The 25,449-nt window shown below is 36.8% G+C and overlaps 1 protein-coding gene across 1 annotated transcript; it reads left to right on the forward strand.

The window, feature by feature from the left end:
* Nucleotides 1-5,367: 5,367 nt before the first annotated feature.
* On the forward strand, nt 5,368-24,289 carry LOC113659211 (dynein axonemal assembly factor 5). Its single transcript, XM_027171872.2, has 13 exons — nt 5,368-5,934; nt 7,605-7,789; nt 8,502-8,626; nt 8,728-8,846; nt 11,341-11,573; nt 13,544-13,771; nt 14,147-14,290; nt 14,926-15,091; nt 17,051-17,198; nt 18,493-18,643; nt 20,848-21,004; nt 21,121-21,300; nt 23,941-24,289. The coding sequence occupies exons 1-13, from the start codon at nt 5,394-5,396 to the stop codon at nt 24,063-24,065; spliced, it is 2,502 nt and encodes an 833-aa protein (XP_027027673.1). The 5' UTR covers nt 5,368-5,393; the 3' UTR covers nt 24,066-24,289.
* Nucleotides 24,290-25,449: the final 1,160 nt, after the last annotated feature.

Raw genomic sequence — 25,449 nt, forward strand, 5'->3', positions numbered from 1 at the left:
CAGATATGGATAATAATTCACTTTCAGAATTTACAGAAGTTTTGTAGCTTAGAGCCCACAATAAAATTTAGACAAGAGAATAGCAGCATCCTAGTGTTTCCTCTGCCAATTCTCCTCACAGCCTTAACTTCTGATGTAACTGTGAATAGGTGATACCATTTCCAAATTCTAACAACAACCAGGGTCATCATTGATAATACATAATAAGACAAAAGTATACAACAGAATAAGACAGATTTATACAATAGAATAAGACAAAAGTATACAATAGACTCACTTAGTATCTATAGACTTTACGTATCTATAATATTTATAGTATGCTATAGAATACCTGGCCTTTGAATATTTTCCATCTAGACAAAAACCTTTTGCTAAAGTATTTCACATTTAGCAAACCTTACTAACAGGTGACCCATAAAAGGTTCATACTAAAAGCAAACAGACAAGCAGTGGATGAGGCCAGCGGGCTTGACTAACCTCATCATTGGTATGCTACATTATTATATAAATACATGGTATCTTTTCCAGTTGTTAAAAATGGAAGTGTTCTTCCAGTTTACTTGCAAGCTATAGTGTTCTTATGACTTTAATAGATTATGATCCATAATCTATAAGAGTAAGGTTAATTGTGATCCTCCTGATCATTTATTGGCAGATGGTTGTGATGGATGAAATGTAAATCATTAATGCACATTATAAAGCATACAGTGTACTCATTTTAGTGAAAGATTTAGTTATCCATTAGTATTGATTGTGTTTATTATGCTGTCCTTTACGTTACCATACTTTAATATTAACATCTGGAGCTCCTACAAAAAATATGAAAATGGCATGATAGTCAGCCAAAACTGATCAGGTGTGTTAAATTATGGAAAACAAAAAAAAATTAAATATTTAGAACCTAATCTAGAATAATCATCTTGCCTGGGGTGAGTGATCAAACAGTCTCTGTGCCATGTGTGAGAGAACATCATCCATCATCTCAAACCCACAACCTTAGGATTACGAGTCAGACTCTCTAACCATTTGGCGACGACTTGCCCCACAAAGTCCTGCAATTATGAAACAGTCTTCTGTCTTTCCGTCCAGGCTAAAAACACCCTTGTTTAGTCGAGCCTTTTGTGAATAATGTTTTCTTAGGCAAAGGGAGGATTCAGAGGCTTCATTGGCTTAGAGTGTTCGGGTGAACTGGGATGTTTAGTTGCTGTCATCCCTCCACTTTCACACAATTTTAATAATTGTTTTATTGTATTTATGCTTTATATAAATACAGCATATAAGGGGCAGTCGTGGCCTAATGGTTAGAGAGTCTGACTCCTAACCTGAAGGTCGGGAGTTCGAGTCTCGTGCCGGCCAAGACTGAGGTGCCCTTGAGAAAGGCTCCAAATCCCCCCAACTGCTCCCTGGGCGCCACAGCATAAATGGCTGCCCACTGCTCTGTGTGTGCGCGTGTGCGTGTGCGTGTGCGTGCGCGTGCGCGCGTGTGCGTGTGCGTACACTTTGGATGGGTTAAATGCAGAGGACGAATTCTGAGTATGGGTCACCATACTTAGCCGTATGTCACGTCACATATTTGTAGATCTACAGCATCGTGCAAAAGACTTTTTTTTTAGTTATCTATTAGTATTGATTGTGTTTATTATTTTTGCAATGACTGAAAGAGCCCTAAGTACTAGCCAGGGGTCTCATTCATAAAGAATGCATATGCACAGAAATGTATCTGAAATGTACTTACCTAACCTCCAGGGAAACTGGTATATAGAGAAGGCAATACGTTTAATGATTACTAAGGTGGCATGCTTCAGTACAATTTGTAATCTATGAAAAAAAGAAATCAGAATTCAAAATGATCCATGAGTTTAACAATTTAACCTTTTAAATTAAGCATTGTATACAGAAAGTATTTATACTTACTTGCAGTATACATTATTCATTCATTCATTCATTCATTTTCTACCGCTTATCCGAACTACTAGGGTCACGGGAAGATTGTGCCTATCTCAGGCGTCATCGGGCATCAAGGCAGGATACACCCTGGACGGAGTGCCAACCCATCGCAGGGCACACACACTCTTATTCACTCACACACTACGGACAATTTTCCATTATTTTAACTTTAAATGCAGACCAAGACTCCTGGGGTTGCTCCAAACACTTAAAGTAGTTGCCTTCTGAATTCCCTCCACCTTGTAGGGAGACCATAAACACACACCATTCTTCACCCAGATTGCAGGCACATCCTCCACTTCTTCAGTGTCAACAAGGCTGACAATGTGGTACATTATTTCTGCCAGCAAACACAATCAACAACAACAACAAACAAAAATATAAAGGCAAATACAGAAAATCAATTATCACACATATTTGTGTAGAATGTGTCCAAGCGTAGCACAAAATCTTTAATCAATTACAAATTTAGAGGTGAGGAGGGAAAAGAAAAGTAAAAGAAGAAAAAACAAACAAAAAAAAACAGCAAACCTGCCCTTTCCCGCATGTGGCAACCTCACATATTTACGTATATACACATATTTTGTCTACGTAAGTATGTGAGTCATACTCCAATGACAGACCAGAAACAACAAAAAATCCCAATTCCTAAGAACCTATTGGGTTTTCTTTCTTGGAATACTCCTTATAAACACAAACTCGCAACCTTTAAACAAAATAATGTTTTGCACCAGAACAACATTGTTAACCTCAATACAATTATCACCATCTGAGGTTTTAATGACCATCCTCTCAATTCTCTGAACTGCCCAACAGTTCCATCAAACCCATCTGTGTGCAGAAATATTGTTTCTGTTTTCAATCCCTGTACCTGTATATCACTGCTGCTTTTTGAGTGCTCAGTGTATTGTATTTTAGGCATCCTTTGAATTACTTGAGTTAAGGGGCTCTGTGGTTTCCTGATCTTTTTTCAATTTCTGCATGTAATTTTTAAATGGAAATCCAGATATTACTGTAGGTCTAAATAACAATGAAGTTTGACATCACTAAGTTGAATCAATCCAGGTATATTGTACACCACAAATAATTCTGGGCCATACAACCTACATAATTGTTCAACAAATGACACAAGCAGTGTGTTGGCAAAATCATTCATGGATAAACAGAATGATTGATTCGATAAAATACAAATTGCAGCAGACAAAAGCATGAAATTATATTACACTTGCTCAGGGAGACAACCTCTAAGAACATTTGGCCCAGTATATAGAAAAAAATGTCTGCATTTTGTTGCTTTCCATTTTAGTCTTTCTTCCAGATTCCTTCAGATTCCTACACAATTTTAAACAACTTGATTTTTCAGAGATAGCTTTTACCTGACACCCAGAAAGACGGCATTGTAAAGGACCAATCCAAGAGTCTTTGTACCACACACTAGGGCACACCAAATGCATATAATCATGAGGAAAACAACTAACCATACCTATACTAGTTCCAACCAGAGGTGAAAGTCCTAAGCGATGATCTTCATCCACAGTTTGCTTAAAAGACTCATCTGTCCTCTGAGATGCATGAATCTCAGGGAAAGGCATATGGTGGTTAATGAAAACACCTGACTGAACACACTTGTGACATCCAGAATAGCCAGTGTGAGATTTAATGCATTTAACAAAGGCTCTAGCAGGAGCATCACATACATTATAACTGAGGTTGCCTTCAACCAAAAAGTCTTACCAGGTACAGTCCTTCTCCCAAGTAATACTGTTCATTGGAAACAAAAGCAAAGAAATATTCATGCTAATGCTTTTCTTTTTATTATTTATGAAGTCTGGAAGTACATTTGCAACTCTATTTTAACACTTAAGTTTGTTTGCCATGGTAACCAAGTAGGTACGAAAAGTCATTAAAGTCTAAGTCGTGTGTTGTTTTGCATCTGGGAAACTCTGAAACTGCAGTATTATATTTTGGCTATTCGTTGAATGAGTTTCTCACTTCTATATTTTTCACGAATTAAAGGTACAAAAGTTATAAAACGGATATATTCTCCATGCGGCGTGAATAGAGAAATAATAATCGATAGAGAACATCATTACAGATCAGAACAAAGTATTACATTTAAAATATCTGCTGTTATAGGAAAACAATGGTTCCCATCACCCTAATACAATGACCTTAGGAGTTATTGCTAATTTAAATCAATGCCAGGGCTGTCAAGTGTCACGCATTGAGAGTGACAGTCACTCATTTTGGACTTTTGTCACGTTCTCCCGCCATACATTGTATTTCTCACGCAGAAAAACTTTTTGACTATATCATATATTTAATAAGCTGCACCGCCCAAAATGTATCAGCCGCACCACTGTCTCTATGGGACCGGGCAGGAATCAAAGCGCAGGCATTCACTAAATTCCAGGGGTTTCGTTACCACGACGCCTGACACTTATCAGCCAATCAAAAAAAAAAAAAAAAAAAGAGGCTACACAATAGCCAATCAGAAAATAGCACTATTGTATATTGGTAAGATTTAACGCAACAACCAATAAAAAAATAATTTAAAAAAACATTCATTAGCGAGGATATTTTCGATGGTTAGTTTGAAAAAAAAAAGCCTCAACACGAAACAGCTTGTCTCTGGATGGGACATTGTCCTCAATCATGACCCTAAAAATGTCTGGGCTTGTGCTGAACTGTTTTATATGGGAGCAACATTACAAATGATAAAGGAGTACAAAAAGGCAACAAACACTTACAATAAACACCACCAGTCATAATCTCTCTCTCTCTCACACACACACACACACACACACACACACACACACACATTAATAAATGGAAATTATATTTATTAAATTAAATTGCGGTTATTGATCCTTACCAAATAAAACAACTCCCCCATTATTGTTTTTGTTTGTTTTTTGTTTGTTTGTTTGTTTGTTTGTTGGGGGGGGGGTTTGACGCTTGCCTGTCTTCAAAACTTGAGAGCCTTGCAATGCCTTCTGACTTTCAGAATTAGCTTCAAGACTTCAACAGCACTGTGGAAGTAAAATAAATTGAATAACTAATATAAAAAAAGATGGAATGAATGAATGAATGTGACCATTGTGGTGAGTGGGAAATGGGAATTGTGTTGTTAATGTTGTCATTACTGAGTGAGTTGAGATTACTAGCCTCTAGTGGATCAATAAGGAATTGCTAACAACTATTGGAGGAAACAGGTTTGCTAAAGTTCAATATATATTTTAACTTGCATGCTTTATACATTGGTTTTGGCCTTTTATTGTGTAATATTTAGTCCTGTATATTAGAGTGCTTACACAAAAGTCCCTGGTGAAAACCCGGATTTAAACAAATGTTGCACGTATTTAAGAACTTTCAGAGTCTGCCGTAAATAGACGTGTTTGTCGCAAAGCTGGCCATTACCATGACTACTACCGTCTCAGCAACATATGCGTGTAAAAATGGCGACAGAAGAAGAACGTATTGCAGCGGAAATTGTTAGATCTTTGGCTAGACACTTAAACTGCTTGAATGGGGATGAGAAAAACACAAGAAGGCGAGCATTGGAGGCTATAAAAAAAGAAACAATAGAGAAAGACTGGTCAAGTACCGTGTTACAAGAAGTTTTTAACTGTCTGCTGAATTCGTTTCTGAGATGCCTATCAGATCCTATGGAAAGATGCCGAGAAGTTGCTATTCAAATATTAAGAGACTTTATAAGATGTGTTTCGAAACCAGAGTCGTCACTGCCTTACCTTTTGCCTTGCTTGGTTCAGCGACTCGGTGCTAATGAGACAGTAGAAGCAGCAGAAGAGCTGCGGCTGTCCATGGTGGAAGTTCTGTCGCTTATTGTAGAGGTCTGTGAGAGGCACCTTGCTCCGTACCAGGACGAAATGATACAGATACTACAAAAAACTATAACTGACCCTTTCCCCGACGTTATAAAGGAGAGTTGTAAATGCACAATACTTTTTGCCCGGAGTGTACCAGGTGAGTCTTTGGCATATTCATACATCTAGCCTTCAGTATTATAATAAATTCAAGTTATTACTGTTTATTGGAAACAAAAATATTCATGCCAATGTTTTTTTTATTAGTATTTTGTTTACGTTTGTTTCCTTACCAAGGACACGATTGCCATGGTAACCACGTAGCTACGAAAAGTCATTAAAGTCTAAGTCGTATGTTGTTTTGCATCTGGGAAACTCTGAAACCGCAGCAAAGTTTATTATATTTTGGCTATTCGTTGAATGAGTTTATCACTTCTATATTTTCACAAATTAAATGTACAAAAGTTATAAAACGCATATATTCTTCCCGTGGCGTGAATAAAGAAATAATAATCGATAGAGAGCATCAATACAGACCAGAGCAAAGTACTTTATTAGGAACACATTTACATCTACTTATTTTAGCCAGTTAACCATTACATCTTAATTGCTGAAATTCTGTCTAGACTGATTATTTATGGAGTGGTAGAAATGAGCACAAATGCCCTTTTAATGTTTGCCTCAGCATCCATAATGCAGGGAACTCTGATATAAGAGCTTGTCTAATTATGCCAACCAAAACAGATTTTTACCTTTAAACTATTTTTAGCCTGTAATTACTTACAAATGTACCAACCCATAACTATTTCATTCGCTATGGGGTTAAACAGATAGTAGACTGTAAAAAGTTAAATTCAACAATAAATATCAGAACACAGAAACATATATGCACAATCTCCATGCAAGAGTTTATTTTTTATGTATATACCAGTTTCCCTGGAGGTTAGGTAAGTACATTTCAGATACATTTCTGTGCATAAGCATTCTTTATGAATGAGGCCCCTGGCTAGTACTTAGGGCTCTTTCAGACGATCAGCATTTTGTGTTTTGTTTACTGCTATAGGAGCTGCATTGTACAAGTGTGTTAAAAAAAGAGCGATATCTTAAGAGAACAAACATTTTTAAAATGATCAAGTGTATATTGCAAAAATGTTTAGGTAGGTGGTATGTGTCATCTACAAATATAAAGCATAAATACAAAAAAAAAAAACTACTAAAATTGTGTGAGAGTGGAGGGATGACAGCAACTAAACATCCCAGTTCACCCGAACACTCTAAGCCCATGAAGCCTCTGAATCCTTTCCTTTGCCTAAGAAAACATTATTCACAAAAGGCTTTAGAATGAAAGTAAAGACAGAAGACTGTTTCATAATTGCAGGACTTTGTATTCTGCTGTAGCCTTTGAATTTATACTCTGCTATAGCCTTTACTGTAGCCATAGACACTTTAATAGGAACACTTGTTCACCTGTCTTCTGTATGATTTTATTGAATAAGCCAATCCTATGTCAGCAGTGTAATGCATTAAATAATGTGCGGATTGCAAACTAGTGGAGACAGTGTGTTGGTCTGGGCAATGTTCTGCTGGGAAACCTGGGCTCCATGCATTGATCAAGATGTTATTTTAATATATACATATACCACCTGCCTAAATATTTTTTATAACTTCTCTTGGTATTGAATCAAAATTGAAAATAAGTTACATCAACCTAATGCTTTATGGACATGGTTCTTTTTCCGTCTTTTTCTTTTAGTTAAACTTTATTGTACTTTAATTGTCTGTTTTTACTTAATGTTTTGTTGTTTATTTGTTCTTTGAAAATGGACATAGACCACTTCCACATGCAAGCAGAGTGCCTGGTTAAGCCTTTGATGCAGACTATCTCACACCAGCATTCTCGTGTGAGAATGGCTATCATAGAGGCCACTGGGACTGTTGTCTGCTATGGAACAGTGAAGACAATGGACGATGTTCTCTCACACATGGCACAGAGACTGTTTGATCACTCACCCCAGGCAAGATGATTATTCTAGATTAGGTTCTAAATATTTATTTTTTTTGTTTTCCATAATTTAACACACCTGATCAGTTTTGGCTGACTGTCATGCCATTTATGACCTGAAAACCTGCCAACCTTTTCATATTATGTGTAGGAGCTCCAGATTTTAATATCAAAGTATGGTAAGGTAAAGGAAAATGCTCCCCCAATAAAAAAAAATACAGCAAACCATCTGCATTTTCATTTGGAATTAATCATTGCTTAGGTGCTTAGCACCTCACTTTCTCTCAATGTAGATGAAGTTCATTCATGTGAAACTCTTTCAAAGTATGTGTGAAATAGCTAACATTTAATAGTTACTCTGTTAACTCTATTTTGCATGCCACTGAAACCTCAATGTTTTTTTTCTAAAGTAAAAAGAAAGTAAAAATTCTAGCTTTTTAGTTGTGATCATTGACAGGGAATGAAACAGTTTATTTCCTTTTAGCTGCAATAAGCAGATGATGGGTAAAAGGATTATTGAAATATTGGAATATTGAAAATGTACATTGTTCTGTCTAATTCAATTTTAAAATTTACTTGATTTCTTGGACATTCTGCTTTCCTATAAGCAAATTGAGTCCCATTTTGCACTCACTTTATTTAACAGTGTGATTTAATTTTCTGATATTGATTATAACCTGTTAATGGTCCCTGCATCTTGCTGTTCTTTGCCATGACTTTTTTAGGTGAGGAAGGCTGTGACTTTGGTTGTTGGTGACTGGCTTCTCAACTTCCGTGACAGATACTCTTACTTCCACAAACTTCTTCCACTGTTGCTGAGCAGCCACAGTGATGAAATCCCAGAGATAAAGTATCAGTAACCAATGACATTATTATGCCTTTCCTGATTCTAATTATGTATGAGCTTACATAAAAAACTCAAAACCAGTAAGGAATATTTTCTTTGTTCAGGGCTTTGGCAATTGAGCTTTGGGGGCAAGTTGGTACTCAGTGGGAGAAAGAAAATGAAGATGATCTGAAGGACAAAATGGATTTCTTGCTTTCCCCACCTGTGCAGTATCCTCCTGGAGGTGAGTTAACAAATAAATCATTTCCTATACGTTTTGAGGTAGAAACATCTTTCAGATGAGTTTTCATTATCATATGATGCATAAACTTTGTATATTCTGTCCAGTTTGGGAACTTATTTAACTTTTGAGTGATTTGTTCATTCCCTACTCAATCTTGTGGTTTTAAGCACTTTAAGGATCTTTTGTTAATGTCTTAGTACCAGTTAACACCGCACAGTGTTTATGGTGGCACCTGGATTGATTTGCACAATAGAGACAGGTGGTTTTAATGCCATGGCTGATCAACGTGTGTGTACACATTGTGGTAAATACACAAGCACACATGCTGGCTGTCATGATGGTGCCCAAAGGAAGCTGCACCACATTTTCCATCAGCTCCAGCACATTAAACTATCTAAACACTTTCACCCGTGTCTTGTCTTACCCTGATATAGCACCCCTATATAAGTCTAGTTTGTGGGCACCTCGGTGTCAGGCTTTTGCTTTTCCTGTGTTTCCGCCTTGCCTTTTTTTTTTTTGACTTTTAATCATACCTTTCATCTGACTTTGCTTTCAGATTTTGACACAAACCTTGACCTAAATTATGGATGCAGCAGATTTTTCCATTGTAGCCTTCCTGCCTGCTATTTAAGCAACAGGGGAAACAGTTAGGCTAAAGTGGCTGACACCATGCACCTGCTCAAGACATTTTTTGAGGAAGGACCTACAGACCCAACTAAAACCATCTCCCACCCTCCATGACAACTTCAGATGTCTCTTTGCCACCCTACTTTGTTCAGGACATCACTCTACCTAGGGATGTTGCTCCTTGCCTTGTAGTGCACATTGCACATTCTGACCCCACCTTGTGTATGATGGCACACCTCCCTCCTGCTTCGTGGAGGCCGCTGCTCCTCACCCTTCCTTTGAGGAAGACGCCATTCTTCCCTCTTGCTTTGCGGAGGACACTGCTCCTCCCACTTGCTTCCTTGATTAGACTGCTCTTCCCTCTTGTTTCACGGAAGATATCACGCCTTCTTCCTGCTTTTTGGAGAATGTCGCACCACCCTTTTTGCTTCAGAGAAGAACACCACTCCTCTTGCTTTTTGGAGGATTCCGTGTTCCTTCTTTCTCTGCAGATGACACTGCACATGCTCAGCCTTTGCTCTGCTTTATAACCTAAACATTGCAACACCTGATGGCTCCATGATGGGTAGCACACCTAAAATCCTGTTGCCCAGGATCCCCTTTTGATGGTGTTATGCACTTTGAAAAGTGGGGTTCTGTCATGATGGTGCCTAAAGGACACTGAACTATATTTCACATTAGTGTCAAAGCTTTTGTTTTTTCTGTGTTTGTGTTTCTACCTTAGTCTTGATCATAGTCTGTAGGTTTTGTCTCTTATCTGTTTTTGTTTTGGTTTTTTTCTTCAATTTTTTTCTTCTTGTTTTTGGTGTATTTTAGTGTGTGCATCATACCCATCTTCATCTCCAGTACGTGACAGTGTGTTTAAAAAAAGTGTGCTTTATCTGTGTTTGTGCACAAGTAAATCGATTCATTACCTAGGATGATTATCCTCATCTGACAACATAGACCCCATTGTTTTGCTTATTTGAAGAGATGGCAGAAAATCTATATTATCTAATGAAAATTCCAAACTTTCAAGATGTTCTTGGTCTTGCTAAATCGCTTGTGTCTGATGTATAACAAAACAAAAGAAGCCCTTTGTCTGACTTCTCTCTCACTTTTGTACTGCCATCTGCCAGTCACACTTTTATTGGGTTTGCTGTGAGCTCTGCCTACCTCAGCCATCTTGGCACAGCTTCAGATGCTGCATGTGCCTCTGCCAATCAATACTGTAAATAATAACATCATATCAAATAGGCAAATAGTCTATGATCCTCTGGAACATATGATCCGCTGGGGCACCAAACAAACTAAAAGGGACAGTTGTGAATTGGTGTGACCCAAATGGAGTGGAAAAGATGTTTTCTCTAAGGATATTGAAGTTAAGGGGATCTGTCAATTTCCCTTTGTTAAATCCAGTGTTGAGTAAAAGCAAATACTCAGTGTTGAGTATGCATCAAATATTGTCAAGTTGTGCCATGCTGAGACTCTTATTTTACTGTGAATAATAAAAGTGCTGTTATAAAATCAAAAGGTGCTTCAACAAAGTATAAATTTATGCAGCTAGGTTTTTGTAATTTTACTCCAACAATGTAGGGTCATCTTCAGCCAGACCACCAGCCTTCTGTCTTTTATATTACAATGGGCCCCCAGCAACACAGGCAAAAGCCTGTATACTGCATCTCAATTCAAGTCAAGGAGCTTTTATTGTCATCTTAACCATATATAGCTGTTGCAGTACACCGTGAAGTGAGACAACGTTTCTCCAGGACCATGAACTGAATCTGGTACTTCGTTTTTAGTGAGCTAGTCAACAGGTTGGTAATGCCTGAAAAAAATGTTAAATGCCTGTTTATTTAATTTGCAATATTCTCATCTCTCCTCACAGTGGATCGTCCAGGACTGGGCTGCAGGGAACTGGTGGTGAGGAACTTGTCTAAGCTAATGCCAGCCGTGATCCATGATTCAAGGGATTGGCTAGTGCAGACCCGAGTGAAGACAATGCAGCTATTGCAAGTTCTTATTCTGCATGCTGAAGAGCACTGCACGCAACACATGCAGCAACTGCTCAGAACTCTCTACTATGCCTGCTCTGACTCAGAACAAGCTGTCAGGAAAAATGTAAGCTACTCTCTCTTATCTTTGTAATGGATTCATAATGCAGAAACTTTGAATAATATTTTTAATGCAGGATAAATAAAGTATTGTTATTTATTATATTTATTATTATATAGCATGACTTGTAAATTATAAGTAGAATGATTATCAGTTATGTAAGACTGTCTTTGTCACAGGTGTAATCAGAGTTGTTTACAACTGTCATTTTTCTGGATTTTCCTTTTTATTCTGAATCAAAATAAGTCATGATAAAACATTTAATTTAAATGAGTCTAAATCAAAATACAAAGATTAGAGCTGCAAAAATGGTTCCATCAAAATGTTTTGATGTTGTGTGCACCTTTTTTCACAAAACGTTCTAAATGGTTTCAATGTCTTCTAGGACTTAAGAAGCCTGATTGCCAAAGAGTTGCACCTAGTGACAAAAGAAGAAAAGAAAATTCTTTGAAATGTGGGCATTTCCACTTAAATCTAAAAGTTATTCATGAAGCATCTTAACCATAGTAAGGGCAAATAAGGTCAAAAGTCTTAGGAGTAGGGAGGAGGACTATAAGAGTTTCTTTAGCAAAGGAGAAAATGGCTGAAAGGTGAAGAGGGGAAGAAATGTATTGTATACAATATTCAATAATGATAGTAAGTTAATAAGATGATACAGATTAGATCGTGTAGGGATTATTTTTGTGACCAGTCACATGAGGGATAACATCTTTGACACAGAGCAGAAATGCAGTTCATTTGAGGAAAATCCCAAGCTCTTCTGTTCTGTGTAATGGTATAAAATTCTTTCAAGGCATTGTGCAGGACTAACCAAAAGTTACCAGAAACTTTCCATACCAACGCATTCATAAGTGGTTTGTTTGTTTGTTTGTTTTTACCAAATGCCCCTCTTTGTTTCTTAACATATTTTTTGTGTTTGTGGCCAAAACATTTCATATCTAATTGATCAGTTCACATTACTTGCTTCCAAAATGCCTCAGCCGTATATACTGTAGATGTTGTATAATACTTTTGAGATGAAATCAAAGGTATTCCTTCTGATGACTCATCCATGCAGATCATGAATGTTTAAACAGTGCTTTCAGGCCAGCATTGGGGCAGTTCTATTTGAGGGTGTTCTTGCTCTTTTAGATCTTGCCTTAAATTGCACAGTTCTCTTTACTGCCATTTCTTACCAACATTGAATGCTGGAAAATACCTGGAAGTGGTTTGATATGTTTTTCATTGCCTTTCCCTGGTTTGTAGACATCAATCACTCAGGCAGCTGCTTAGAGGAGACTGTGGTTGTTGATTGTTGTACAGTTTTCAGAATGTTTTAAAATAGTTTGTGCTGGGGCCTTTTTTATTTACTTCTTTTGACTTGAAAAATCATTCATTCATTTTCTACCGCTTATCCGAACTACTCGGGTCACGGGGAGCCTGTGCCTAACTCAGGCGTCTTTGGGCATCAAGGCAGGATACACCCTGGACGGAGTGCCAATCCATCTCAGGGCTCACTCACACAGTCACACACTACGGACAATTTTTCCAGAGATGCCAGTCAAAATACCATGCATGTCTTTGGACCGGGGAGGAAACCGGAGTACCCGGAGGAAACCCCCGAGGCACGGGGAGAACATGCACACACACACAAGGCAGAGGCGGGAATCGAACCCCCAACCCTGGAGGTGTGAGGCGAACGTGCTAACCACTAAGCCACCGTGCGCCCCTACTTGAAAAATCAACAAAATATAATTGTATATTTGTGTAATTTGGCCAGGGATTCCCAAATGTTTCCACAAATCTGTAAATATGTTGGATTTAAAATAATTTTGCATATATTAATTAACATGCACTACTTACAGGTTACTGCATTTAATAAATACTACTATATTATAGTATAATAGATACTACTAAATAAAAGTAACGCCAGATAATTGAATGATTTATTTATGTACAGATGAATAGCTTTTCTCAGTAATATCTAACTTCCCCAGGGTTTGGAGTCAGCCAGGCTCCTAGGGGTGTTTGTTACCCCCGAGGTCTTCCTCAAACTGATTCTGGCTCATGTGAAGAACTCTTCCTCATGCTCCAGTTCTCCTTGGGCTCCTCTAATGGTGTTTGCAGCAATGCTGAAGGGGAGCAACAGGAAGGTACTGGGTCCACAACTTCTCCAAATTGGACAAGTACTTTCCCATCCTGATGTCTGTCAGGATTCTCAGCAGGTAAATAAAGAATAATGACTTGGCTGATATTTGGTTGAGGAGTGTGCAGGACACACATATTTTATATATTTAAATATATATTTCATATACTCCAGCTTGCCATTATAAATTATCCATTAATAATTTTTAAATGTAACTGGAGCCATTTTAAATTTAGCCAAAGTAAAAATATGTACTGTTTGTTTCACACACAACCTGCAGGTTTTAAAATTATGTGCCCCACTTCTAATAACAATTAAACTGCTCTTTGCCAGTTTGTATTTAGTTTACTACCCTACCATCACATAAACATAAATTTCTATCAGCTCAGTTTTATGCCTTTTATCTATCTTAAATATATATCCCTTAAATCTCTGTTGCACATGTTCTTCACAGACTGTGTATGTTGAGCAGTTGCTGGCATGTGTGAAGGTTCTTCTGGAGGTTTGTGAGGAAGATTGTGGCATCATCAGTCTACCACTGCTAAAGATTCTTGTGACTGTGCAGTGTTTATCCACAGAACCGCAAATCCATTCTAAGGTAGAAAAAACATGAATGCATGCATACACCCATAAAAACAAAGGTGAATGACACATCATTATTTTAGGATACCCTTATATTTTTTTTATATTTTCTTGTCTATCCTGTAATCTGTATTCTTTTGTACAATTATTATTTATATTATTATCATAAACGACATAGTTTTCCTATAGCGAAATATTTCAGTTGTCAATCTAAAACAAAATGTTTTCCTTTTTTGGCTTGTATCACAAATGATTTATAGAGAAATTTCTTTTTGCTCCTTATGCCTTGAGTTCTCTTAAACAAAAAAGTCAAGAGCCATTTAGTTCCACCCACTTTATTTTTGACACACAACTAGGTGTGTTGAGTATAATGAGTTGAGTATAATTTATTTATTTAGCTCCTCATGAGATTTCGCTGTATTTGCAGAGATTGTATGGTGCACAAAGTTTGGGACATAGTCTGTTTAAGGGGTGAAGCTATGGACAGAAATGCTAGTGTGCCTGGACTACTTAAAAACATAGCAGCCATCAGCCATTTAACAAGATAACATTGAGCTTTTGTACCAAAACCTGAATGTATTTAACTTGGCCTCTGGGGAATTGATGTTTTTCATTTAAAAGGAAGCTACTGTTAACATTTCTCTTTTGCAGGCAGAGGATTGTGTATTGTGCTTGTGTCAAGTGCAAAATCTCAGTGTGCATGAGCTGTACAGACAGCACATGGCACAGTTGCTGCAATGGTTGATGGAATCCCCAGAATCCTGGTCCACATACTCTATCAAGAACACCCAACTGGAGATTATCGCCTTTCAGTCTGGTTTGTTGGCTCATTATTATAACTTGGTGACCGTTTTGACCTTTTGGGGAAAACTGCTTTTTTATGAATGAATGAATGAATGAATGAATGAATGAATGAATGGGACGTAGAAGCATTTATTATTGCCACCACATTACAGCACACTGGAAACACATTCTGTTGGACTGTCCTGCGCATAATGACCACAGAAGGTTATTTTATGAGGCCAGTTAATTTAAAGAGCTATTTTACAAGGTTTCATCAGAAAAAGTTTTAGAGTTTCTGTCATATATTAATGTAAAAAATTAATTTAAGTTCTCTATATTTGTCTATATTTAGTTCTCTGTGATTTTAGGTTATTTTAGTTCTTATTAACCGTTCTTGCCATGAAGATAGCCTCAGTAGCTGACATGGCAGCAAATTATAGCAACTAACTAACTATCAGCACACTGGAAGTCTTTTTTTCGCATATCCTAACTGAGAAGGCTGGGGTCCAAGTGCAGAGGCAGCTATGATACAGTGCTGCAGGGGCTGTTATGATACACTGAACCTGGAGCAGGGAGGGTTAAGGGCCTTGCTCAAGGGCCCAACAGTGTCAGTTTTGGGCTTGAACCCTGATCATCTGCTTTGCTGTTGGTAACTTTTTTTTTGGTAACTCCAAAGGATCCGAGGATTGTCCCCCCAAAAAAAATTATTTAAAAAAATCGCACTCACTATTGTGAAAAATATACAGTATGTATGTATACCTAAATAATTGTGTAAGTGAAAAAAAAAAAAACAAATGCAAAAAATGCATTTAGAAACAGTTGAGTTCCCCCTCCCCTTCCTCATAGTGATTTGACCCACTGCCTGCTTTCCCAGTTCATCTCACACACGAGTCAGGTGTGTGGCTGCAGCTGAATTAATGTTGAACTCCATTAAGTAGGGGATTTTATTCACTTTAAATAAAGCGATTCTCTTTGATGTAGTTGATGCAGACTCATTCATAAATTAGTTGCTGCAAAAATGTTGATTACCGATGTAATTTTCCATGAATCTGCTATATTAACAATTAAAATATTACTTATCTAGTCAACTGTTAGCTTGTTGTATAGTGCACTGTAACTAACACTCCAAAGCCATTTTGTTGTTTTTATACATGGAGCCATTACTGTAAATTGATTATTTAATAATTGATTTTGTTACAAAACATTACTTATTTTATATCTTTTTTTTCACGATAACAGTCATGTTTATATTTTATTGTATGTTGATGGCTTAACTTTAAACAACACAAACAGTGCAATAAATAGTTCTGCTTTGTCTGCTTTGTCATTGAACCTGAGAAAAACTTCAAGTTTTTCACTGTGGGGACATATAGACTGACATATAGTACAATTAGACTGTATTATTTGTGCGTGACCCCCCCTACATTTTTAATTCTTACATACTTAACCTTTGTCATTTAGAAAATTGACCACAACTTTTTTATTTAGTTCTAGCAAACTTAGTGGCTAGTAAGCAGCTAAAGTCAGTCCTTTAAGCCAACAGTTATATCTTAGTCATTCCTAAAGTCCAGCATTATCCTTTTTATGTTTACCGCACAAAAACGGCTGACTTTTTCTAATGGCAACAACCATAATAATGGTATGATGAAAAGCTATTAGTGCATGCCTTAATTTGTAAAACACTGATAAATAAGCATCCCTATATAGGTAGTGTGCCATTTTAAGGTTTAGCTTAAGATACAGTTTGATACATAAGTCTCTTGACTAGTAATTTTAGGCTCTGAATTGAACTTTATTAGACATCATTATTAAATTCTGTTAGTTTTAATCACAGACAAGTGTAGAAACAATGTAGCCTTGTGTGTACATGTATTCCATGTACACTTTAGTGGCCTGTCATACTAGGCTGCTTTACTAAAAATGTGGTTTAGGGTCCATTCGAGTTGGACTATTTCCTGCAACTTAAATATTGTTCTTGCTTTTGTTTCCCCAGGTCCAGTGGTTGGAGAATTTCTCCCAGAGCTCATGTCTCTTTTGCAGAATTGTTTATTGCCCAGTCAAGATCCAGAAATGCGGCTGCACATTTTTATTATGCTCTCCAAGCTTTTGTTGAATTCTAGCACTACACTGGATTCACAGGGGTAAGTTGCTCACTGTCTCACACACAGCTGTATAATAATGTAACTGAGACTCACTTTTCAAGTGATTACTCAGAAATACTATGAATTACTATGTGTTTGTTTTGTTACTTATTTATTTTAAATGATATTTTCTAGATAGATACACTGAAAGCCTACTCATAAAATTGACTGTTCTATCAGAAAAAATAAATATAATTGAGCATTTACAATGTGATTGAGTATAGACTTTCAGCTTTAATTCAAGGGGTTTAGCAAAAGATAGATGTTACCTGTTTATGAAATTACAGCCATTTTTACATAGTATCTCCATTTTACGTAGTCCCTATGCCAGACCTTTACTGCAGCCTCCATTAGTCGCTGCTTGTTTATGGGTCTTTCTCCCTTAAGTTTTGTATGCTCAGTTTGGTTGGGAAACTGAGAGTTGACTAAGAACATTCTATTTCTTTGCCTTAAGAAGCTCTCAAGTTGCTTTTAGAGTATGTTTGGAGTATGTTTAAAATTCCACAAGACAGTGACCCAATCAAAAACCCTCCAAAACAAACTGTATTTGCTGGGAATATAATCACAAAAGAAGTTTGTAACAGTTTGGTGATTTCAGTGGTTTGCTCCAGTTATTGCAAGCAAGGGATATATATATTCAAATATTAATTGTTATTTACTTTAAGACTATATTTAGGACTATATTAGTAATTGGGCAGTCTGCTACCAAAAATGCCATGTTTCAAGATTTTTTAACACATTTAAATTAAAATATTATGAAATGCCAGATGGCATTCTGGTCTGGCATCTAATTTTCATCTTCTCTTGGGTTCAGTGTATACCAAAAACAAAATAATTTCCATTCTTATACATTCAAAGGGGATTGTATATTCTCAAAATGTGTATCTATCTTAGTGTTGGACACTTTATGCTAAATGTGACTTACTATAGCAAAGGGATTTTGACTAGGTGGCAAATATTCAAAGACCCGTATTCTATAGCATAGCATAATTTTTAAAGTCTATAGACACTATAGATTGTACGTGGTATAGTTTATTGTATAATTTTGTCTTATTCTGTGGCAATCAATGATGGCCCTGGTCATCCCTTGTTGTCAGAATTTGGAAATGGTATCTCCTATTCACAGTTACATCAGAAGTTAAGGCAATGAGGAGAATTGGCAGAAGAAACACTAGGATGCTGCTATTTTCCTGTCTGAATTTTATTGGGGCTCTAAGCTACAAAAAGTCTGTAAATTCTGAAAGAAGTGAATCATTATCCATATCATATGATTATATTTCTCTCCCTTCTTTAGGATGTTTTCTAAGTCCCAAGAGATATTTCTGCAGGAACTCCTGTTACCTAATCTGGTGTGGCTCCCAGGCAATACTGCTGCCGCAGTTAGGGCTTCAGCTCTCAGCTGTCTACTAGCTATGCTGCAGGGAGGAGCTCTATCAAAGGAACAGGTAAAACAAATTGTTCTCTGGGTTGGTACTGGTAGAAACACAAACATGGAGTGCTTGTAAAAGAAGCAAAAAGATGTTAGCATTTTCATGTTTAATCTTTTACTAAATGACATCCAATTATTCTATTCTCAGCACTAAAATAAATATTGTTGGACTAGAGGGCGCAACAACTTTAGAGCAGTATTATTCAATTATACTAATTTGCAAAAGGAATAATAATAATAATAATAATAATAATAATAATAATAATAATAATAATAATATAACTAAACTTTCTGACTAAATCTGCAATAGTGACTCCACAGAGTCAACATGTATCATTGGGAATAGGAGAAAAATCTGCACAAGAGGAACCTTAAAATGAGCTCTAATATCAAGAATCTTGTCAGCAATAACATTTTTTACTAACATTTCATGCTCAGTATTCAGAAAGGGAAGTTTGACTCAACATGGTTTAAGAGAATTCAGAAGTAGAAAATAAAATCCCTCAATAATGCCAATTAGCAGTGATTAAAACACTATAATATGCAGTTATTACATCCATAACAGGGTTATGGATGTAATAACTGCATATTATAGTGATTTAATCACTGATAATTGGCATTATAGAAGACCAACAAATCCAAGTGTAAATAATTAACATGAAACTGAGTCTATTAACAATTTCATGTTTCCTGTGTACACACACTTCTTCAAGAACATGATATTCCCATTTAACAAAGAAGAAATATAGGTGGTGTAATGGTTTAGACCTATGCTGAAAAGAAGCATTTAGATTTATAGCATTTCAGTCAGGACCACTCGAGTCAAAATAAAGACAATTCTTTGACATATTTAAATTTTTTATTTGCAAGCTTATAAAATTTACATTTGGCGGTATGGCTCTGTTCTGAATTCCCCATCCTTTTCATGAGCTCCATGAAAGCTAGTCAGTGAACAGCAGCAGCTTCTGGGGACAAACTCCCATTTTACTGGGAAAGCAGCAAGACAAAATCCACCCATTTAGAACAGAGAAGGCATCAGTGACAACAGAATGACACTGGTTGTTAAACACAAAGTTTCAAGGAGGAGCTAGGGGAGGAGCCGGGTTGCAGCAATGCAGAGGAAACAGCCAAGCAGACAGACTGAAAAATGCATTTAAATAGGGTGCCCTGTTTGAAAGGGACCAATAGCATGCTTAGGAATCAGATCAGCTGATGGGCAGGGTTAGAAAATTTGACATCAGCTGATAGCCGAGCTTGACTATTGGCCTGCCTGAACTAACGCTGAATGCTATATTTATGGCATAAAACATACCGAGTTATGGCATTTAGCAGGTACCCTTATCCAGATTCAAATCTCACATTTGTATTGTTCTTTAATAGCATTATTATTATTATTATTATTATTATTATTATTATTATTATTATTATTATTATTATTATTATTTACAACTAAGCAATAATTATTAAAACAACTAAAAAAATAATTGACATTAGTCACTTAGTCATTTATTGAAATTAAATAGCTAATTTTAAAACACTCTTTCAAGGTTTGTTTATATTACTTGTTTGTGCATAATTCAGCTAAAAATAGATTTATATATAATTGTAGCTTCACATGTACCATAATTTTTGGTGTTCTGGATGAAATCATAAAACCTTGGGGAAGTAGCTTTAAATATATGGATGTCATAGCAAAAAATTCAAATTCAAATTGTCACATACACATACAGTGTACAACGTGCAGTGAAATGCTTTTAGTTTTCGCATATCCCAGGTTATTATGAGCCTGGGGTCAGAGGACAGGGTCGGCTATAGTGCGGCACCCCTGGAGCAAGTGAGGTTAATGGCCTTGCTCAAGTATGCTCAAGTCTCAGCAGCTTGTGGGCTTGAACCCCGACCTTCTGATCAGTAACCCGAAATCAGTTGCAAATAAATGTTTGACTTAATTTATTAAACCTTTTTGCTTGTTGGGTTGATTTTATAGACCTTCCATTCATCACAGTCTGTATGAATTTGGAGATTTTTGTAAAAATTCTAGAGCATGGATGAAATATATTACTGTTTTGTTTTACTCAGCAGATGGGTTGTTACTGTTTATGCATGTTTCAGTCATAAACATTCCTTTCTCTGTAATCTTTGGCCTCTTTTTTCCAAAATAGAAGTGCAAAAAAGTTGCTTATAGCCTGGGACACATTTTGATTAGTGTATGTTTTCTGTTAGGTTCTAAATATGGAGACAGTTTTCAGTGCACATCTAATTTCTGCACTGAATGAAGACTCACAGCTCTCTCGCGTCTTCGCCTGTAGATCAATATCCTCAATCATTACTGTTACAGAACGATGTCTTAACCCAGATACACTCAACAATATCTACCCAGGTACACACACACACATCATTTCATGCAAAAATCTGCAACACAGTGTTAACTCTTAAACATTTTTGAATACAATCATTTTTTTTCTGAACATGTTCTATCACTCTTTTATATTTTAGAGCTTTTAAAACGGTTAGATGACAGCAGCCAGGAGGTACGTGTTGAAGCTCTAAAAGCTCTGAGTGCATGGCTCTCATCTTTAGACACACACACATACCGCCCCAATCTGGAGTTCTTTTTCCAGCATTTGCTGCTTTACTTAGATGACCCTGACCACCAATTCCAGCTTATGGTCTTGGGTAAGTGTTAATATAATATGTTGATGTTAAATCACAACTCTTTTTGTGGCTTTACTAAAAGGGTCAGTTGTATTTTTCTGTTTGTTTTTTATAGGTAAGTTTGGAATAGAAAAGTAAGGAATTTGGGTGTTGTAGGCTTACACAAATCAAATAGCCTGATTACATTTGCCAAACTATTATTAAGGTGTGGCATAAAATGGGTCATGTGTATATTTTGGCCTGCATAAGAGCAGGTGTGTCCACAGTTAACAATGCTACAGATAAGCAGTTGCAATATGCTCTCTGAATGTTCATGAAACTAGTCCATGCTTTTATAAACTCTTAATTGGATTATAGTAACCTGTTGCAGGCAGCTTGCTTTGCTGATTCTTTAAGCAATTTTTACCTAGTTTAGATGGCTTTAAAACTTGAAATGCCTGAAACAGGAAAAAATTCTGAGGTGATATGCAAAGTTCACAGCATAACCAATGAAAAGTTATGTAATTAAAAGTTAAAATTTCTCAGAAAACTAATTTCTGATTGTGCTGCATGTGCAGGCATTTTGTCATTACTAGCATTGTGCTATTTTCACAAAACTATTTTCTATATTAGGACTTATTGAGACACAAAGGATTTGCTGAATGTTTCATTAGTAGTTTGCAGGATCTTATCTAGGGCTGCACGATTTGGGGAAAATGTCATATTGCGATTATTGAGGTCAAAATTGCGATAGCGATATAATAAACAAATGGTATCATGAGTCAACTTGTTTGGTTCTCAAGGAAAATGCACCCACAGATTAATGATAATGCTGAAATTTGTATTTCTAAACTCAAACTAGCAACAACAACAAACAAATGCAAAACGTTTTGAAATTAAAATATAAAATAACACATTAATGCTGATTAATGAAAAGCCTAAGATCAAAACTATAGGTATACAGTATATATATATATATATATATATATATATATATATATATATATATATATATATATATATATATATATATACACACACACACACACACACACCATTATTGATAATATTTGGAGCAATATTACATGTAATTATTAAACTTGATTCCCTTACATATACATTTGCTTTTAAGCCTAATTATTAATTTTGATTATGATGTGATTGTGATAGGGGACTTTTTTCTGTCACCACTTTTGAATAAGAAACAATATCAAGGCTATAAATACTTGTCAAAACTCCGCGAATCACAAAAGTGCGGTGAGAAGTTGAGAACACTCGTTTAAACAGTACATACACTCGAACTTGACTGCACATCACATGCGCCTGCTTTTTAGATATATTTAGGAAATATCATTTAACACAAAAAGCCGCCTAGACGGTGGACTTGCGCTCAGCACTTTTTTTTTTTTTTTTTTTTTTTTTGAGCGGCGTGTGGACGATTTTTTTTCTACGCACACTATTTTATTTCTTTATAACAGACCGCTGCTAACTATACACACAGGGTTCTAACCGTAGAGACGGAGCGCACTATGTTCTTTAGCGGAAGCAATACAATTAGGTGTATACAAACAGGCGTATGAGACCTGTAACGAGCAACAGCGTGAAGCCTCGAACTTGTTCTGAACATTTTAAAGGCGTAACAGCTGATGAAAAAACAGAGACAATTGTAGACGAAAATGAATAGATTTTATCTTAGTTTTTATTTTATACAAAACATTTTCGTCTCGTTTTTTTCGTCAACAATAATCCATGTTAATTTAGACTTAGTCAGCGTTTTGGACAGTGATGCAGTCTTGTCATCGTCTCGTCTTATGAAAAAAAGGTTGTTGAACATATTTCGTCTCGTCTCGTCTGACGAAATTAACACTACATATAACAGAGGTAGGATTTTTTCTGGCCACCAGTTCAGTGTCCGTCTGCTCGACGTCCATGTTCACCCGTTCCGCGCTGCTCACCGGAAAAAGTCACATGACCATACGCGCCACACGTGCCACTGCCTAAACTGAAACTCACTAGTTTAGCGGATAGCGGTGTAGTGGATGAAATAGGCAAACAGCTTTCAGAGAGAACGGGTTGTCATGTCCACACATGACAACCCATTTATTTCATAAAATCGCAGCATTTTGCGTCATATAATCGCACAGGCTTGATATCGCGATTGCGATATGATTATCGTGCAGCACTAATCTTATCTGATACCTTCTCTAACATAAGTGGCAGTGAGAAGGCTGACTAACCATTAGCTGATGGCAGGTTGAACATGTTATATAAACTGAGAGACAACAAAGAAGGAACACAGAAGCTGTGCATAACCAAGAAGCTACAGAAAATACGGTCACTTTATGCACTGACTCCTGACTCTCTGCCTTCTCTGTGGCTCACTATAAAGGGGAATTTGTTATTCTAAGCACTAAAACAGAAATATAGTTAAGTGAACACCTGATAGACATCACTGGCTAATTTTATAAAAAAGACCATTTTTACCCTCTCTTTAAATCTATCAGGAATTTTTATGACCTGGATCACATCGGATCAAGTAGGTCATATGTGTTTATTCCTTTTTCCAAAATGAGAAACTGGGACTATTAGAGAATATGCAGGGCCTTTAATGGAATGTGTTTTTCTGTGTGAAATGATCATTGCCACCTAGATCATGTGTCCTGTGTATCTCCTTCTCTCCAGATGTTCTGAAAGCGAGTAGTGTTGCAGATCCTGTTCTTCTGCAGCAGAAAGTGGAGGAAGTGAGAGAGAAACAGCGCAACTCTGAGTACTGTGATCAGCTTCTCCAGTATATACAGTCCATCTGATGCAAAGCCATCCAGTGGACTACATAAAGCTTCTAAGGAGAGTTGTAATAAAGTTTTTAAAATATATTAACGATCAATGGTTTGCTGCTTGTACTATTACAGGATATAGATTAAAGTTATATGTTTAGCAGTAGTATTGCTATGCTGGAAACAAACAAACAGCTGGAACCAAATTTCTTGTGTGTGTCAACACACTTGGCCAATAAACCTGATTCTGATTCTGATGCTGTACTGTTTGCTATGCGTTGTCATTCATTTGCATTGAAGGCAAAAATGTGAGAAATGGTTGATGTTTTGTTCCCAAAGCCACTTAGATATGGCAAGGTGCTCCATCATGCTGGAAAATGCATTGTTCTTTACCAAACTTTTCTTGGATGGTTGGGAGTTTTTTTGTACCATTCTTTATTCATAGCTGTGTTCTTAAGCAAAATTGTGAGTGAGCCCACTCCCTTAGCTGAAAAGCAACCCCACACATGAATGGTCCCAGGATGCTTTATTGTTGGCATGACACAGGACTGATGGTAGTGCTCACCTTTTCTTTTCTGGACAAGCATTTTTCAGGGTGTCCCAAACAATCATAAAGGGGATTCATCAGAGAAAATTACTTTACCCCAGTCCTCAACAGTGCAATCCCTGTACCTTTTGCAGAATATCAGTCTGTCCCTGATGTTTTTCCTAGAGAGAATAAGGCCATCCTCCAAAAGACTTCGCCTCACTGTATCATGTGCAGATACACTCACACCTGCTTGGTGCATTCCTGAGCAAGCACTGCAGAGGTGGTGCTTCGATCCCGCAGCTGAATCAACGTAAGGAGACAATCCTGGCACTTGCTGGACTTTCTTGGGTACTCTGAAGCCTTCTTCACAAAAATTGAAACTCTTTCTTCTTGATGATTCGATGCTTGATTTAGGTGCAATCTTGCTAGCAGCAAAATCCTTGCCTGTGAAGCAATGATGACTGCACATGTTAACATGGTTAGAACATCCACTATGTTGGCAACAATTATGTTTATCTTAATAGAATAAAAGTGTCCTTTGTACTAACAAATGCACAGGGGTAAAGCACTGTATTAAAGCTTCAGGTAGCATCAGAGCTACACAGAGCATACTATAGGTTTAAACATGTCATATTTCTCTATGGTACATGTTAACATGGTTAGAACATCCACTATGTTGGCAACAATTATGTTTATCTTAATAGAATAAAAGTGTCCTTTGTACTAACAAATGCACAGGGGTAAAGCACTGTATTAAAGCTTCAGGTAGCATCAGAGCTACACAGAACATACTATAGGTTTAAACATGTCATATTTCTCCATGGTCACATCTATAATGTACAGTAGCGCTGCACAAGAATTGTAATTTGTAGTGGCAAGTGGCAGTTT

Source organism: Tachysurus fulvidraco, chromosome 15, assembly GCF_022655615.1.
Source record: "Tachysurus fulvidraco isolate hzauxx_2018 chromosome 15, HZAU_PFXX_2.0, whole genome shotgun sequence".
Taxonomy (NCBI): domain Eukaryota; kingdom Metazoa; phylum Chordata; class Actinopteri; order Siluriformes; family Bagridae; genus Tachysurus; species Tachysurus fulvidraco.

Bases quoted from the DNA above. Each gene is read 5' to 3' on its own strand.
- LOC113659211 (XM_027171872.2), top strand. From the start codon at position 5,394: ATGCGTGTAAAAATGGCGACAGAAGAAGAACGTATTGCAGCGGAAATT. The intron at 18,644-20,847 runs GTAAAACAAATT...GTTTTCTGTTAG, and splicing joins GAGCTCTATCAAAGGAACAG to GTTCTAAATATGGAGACAGT. The intron at 21,005-21,120 runs GTACACACACAC...TTTATATTTTAG, and splicing joins ACTCAACAATATCTACCCAG to AGCTTTTAAAACGGTTAGAT.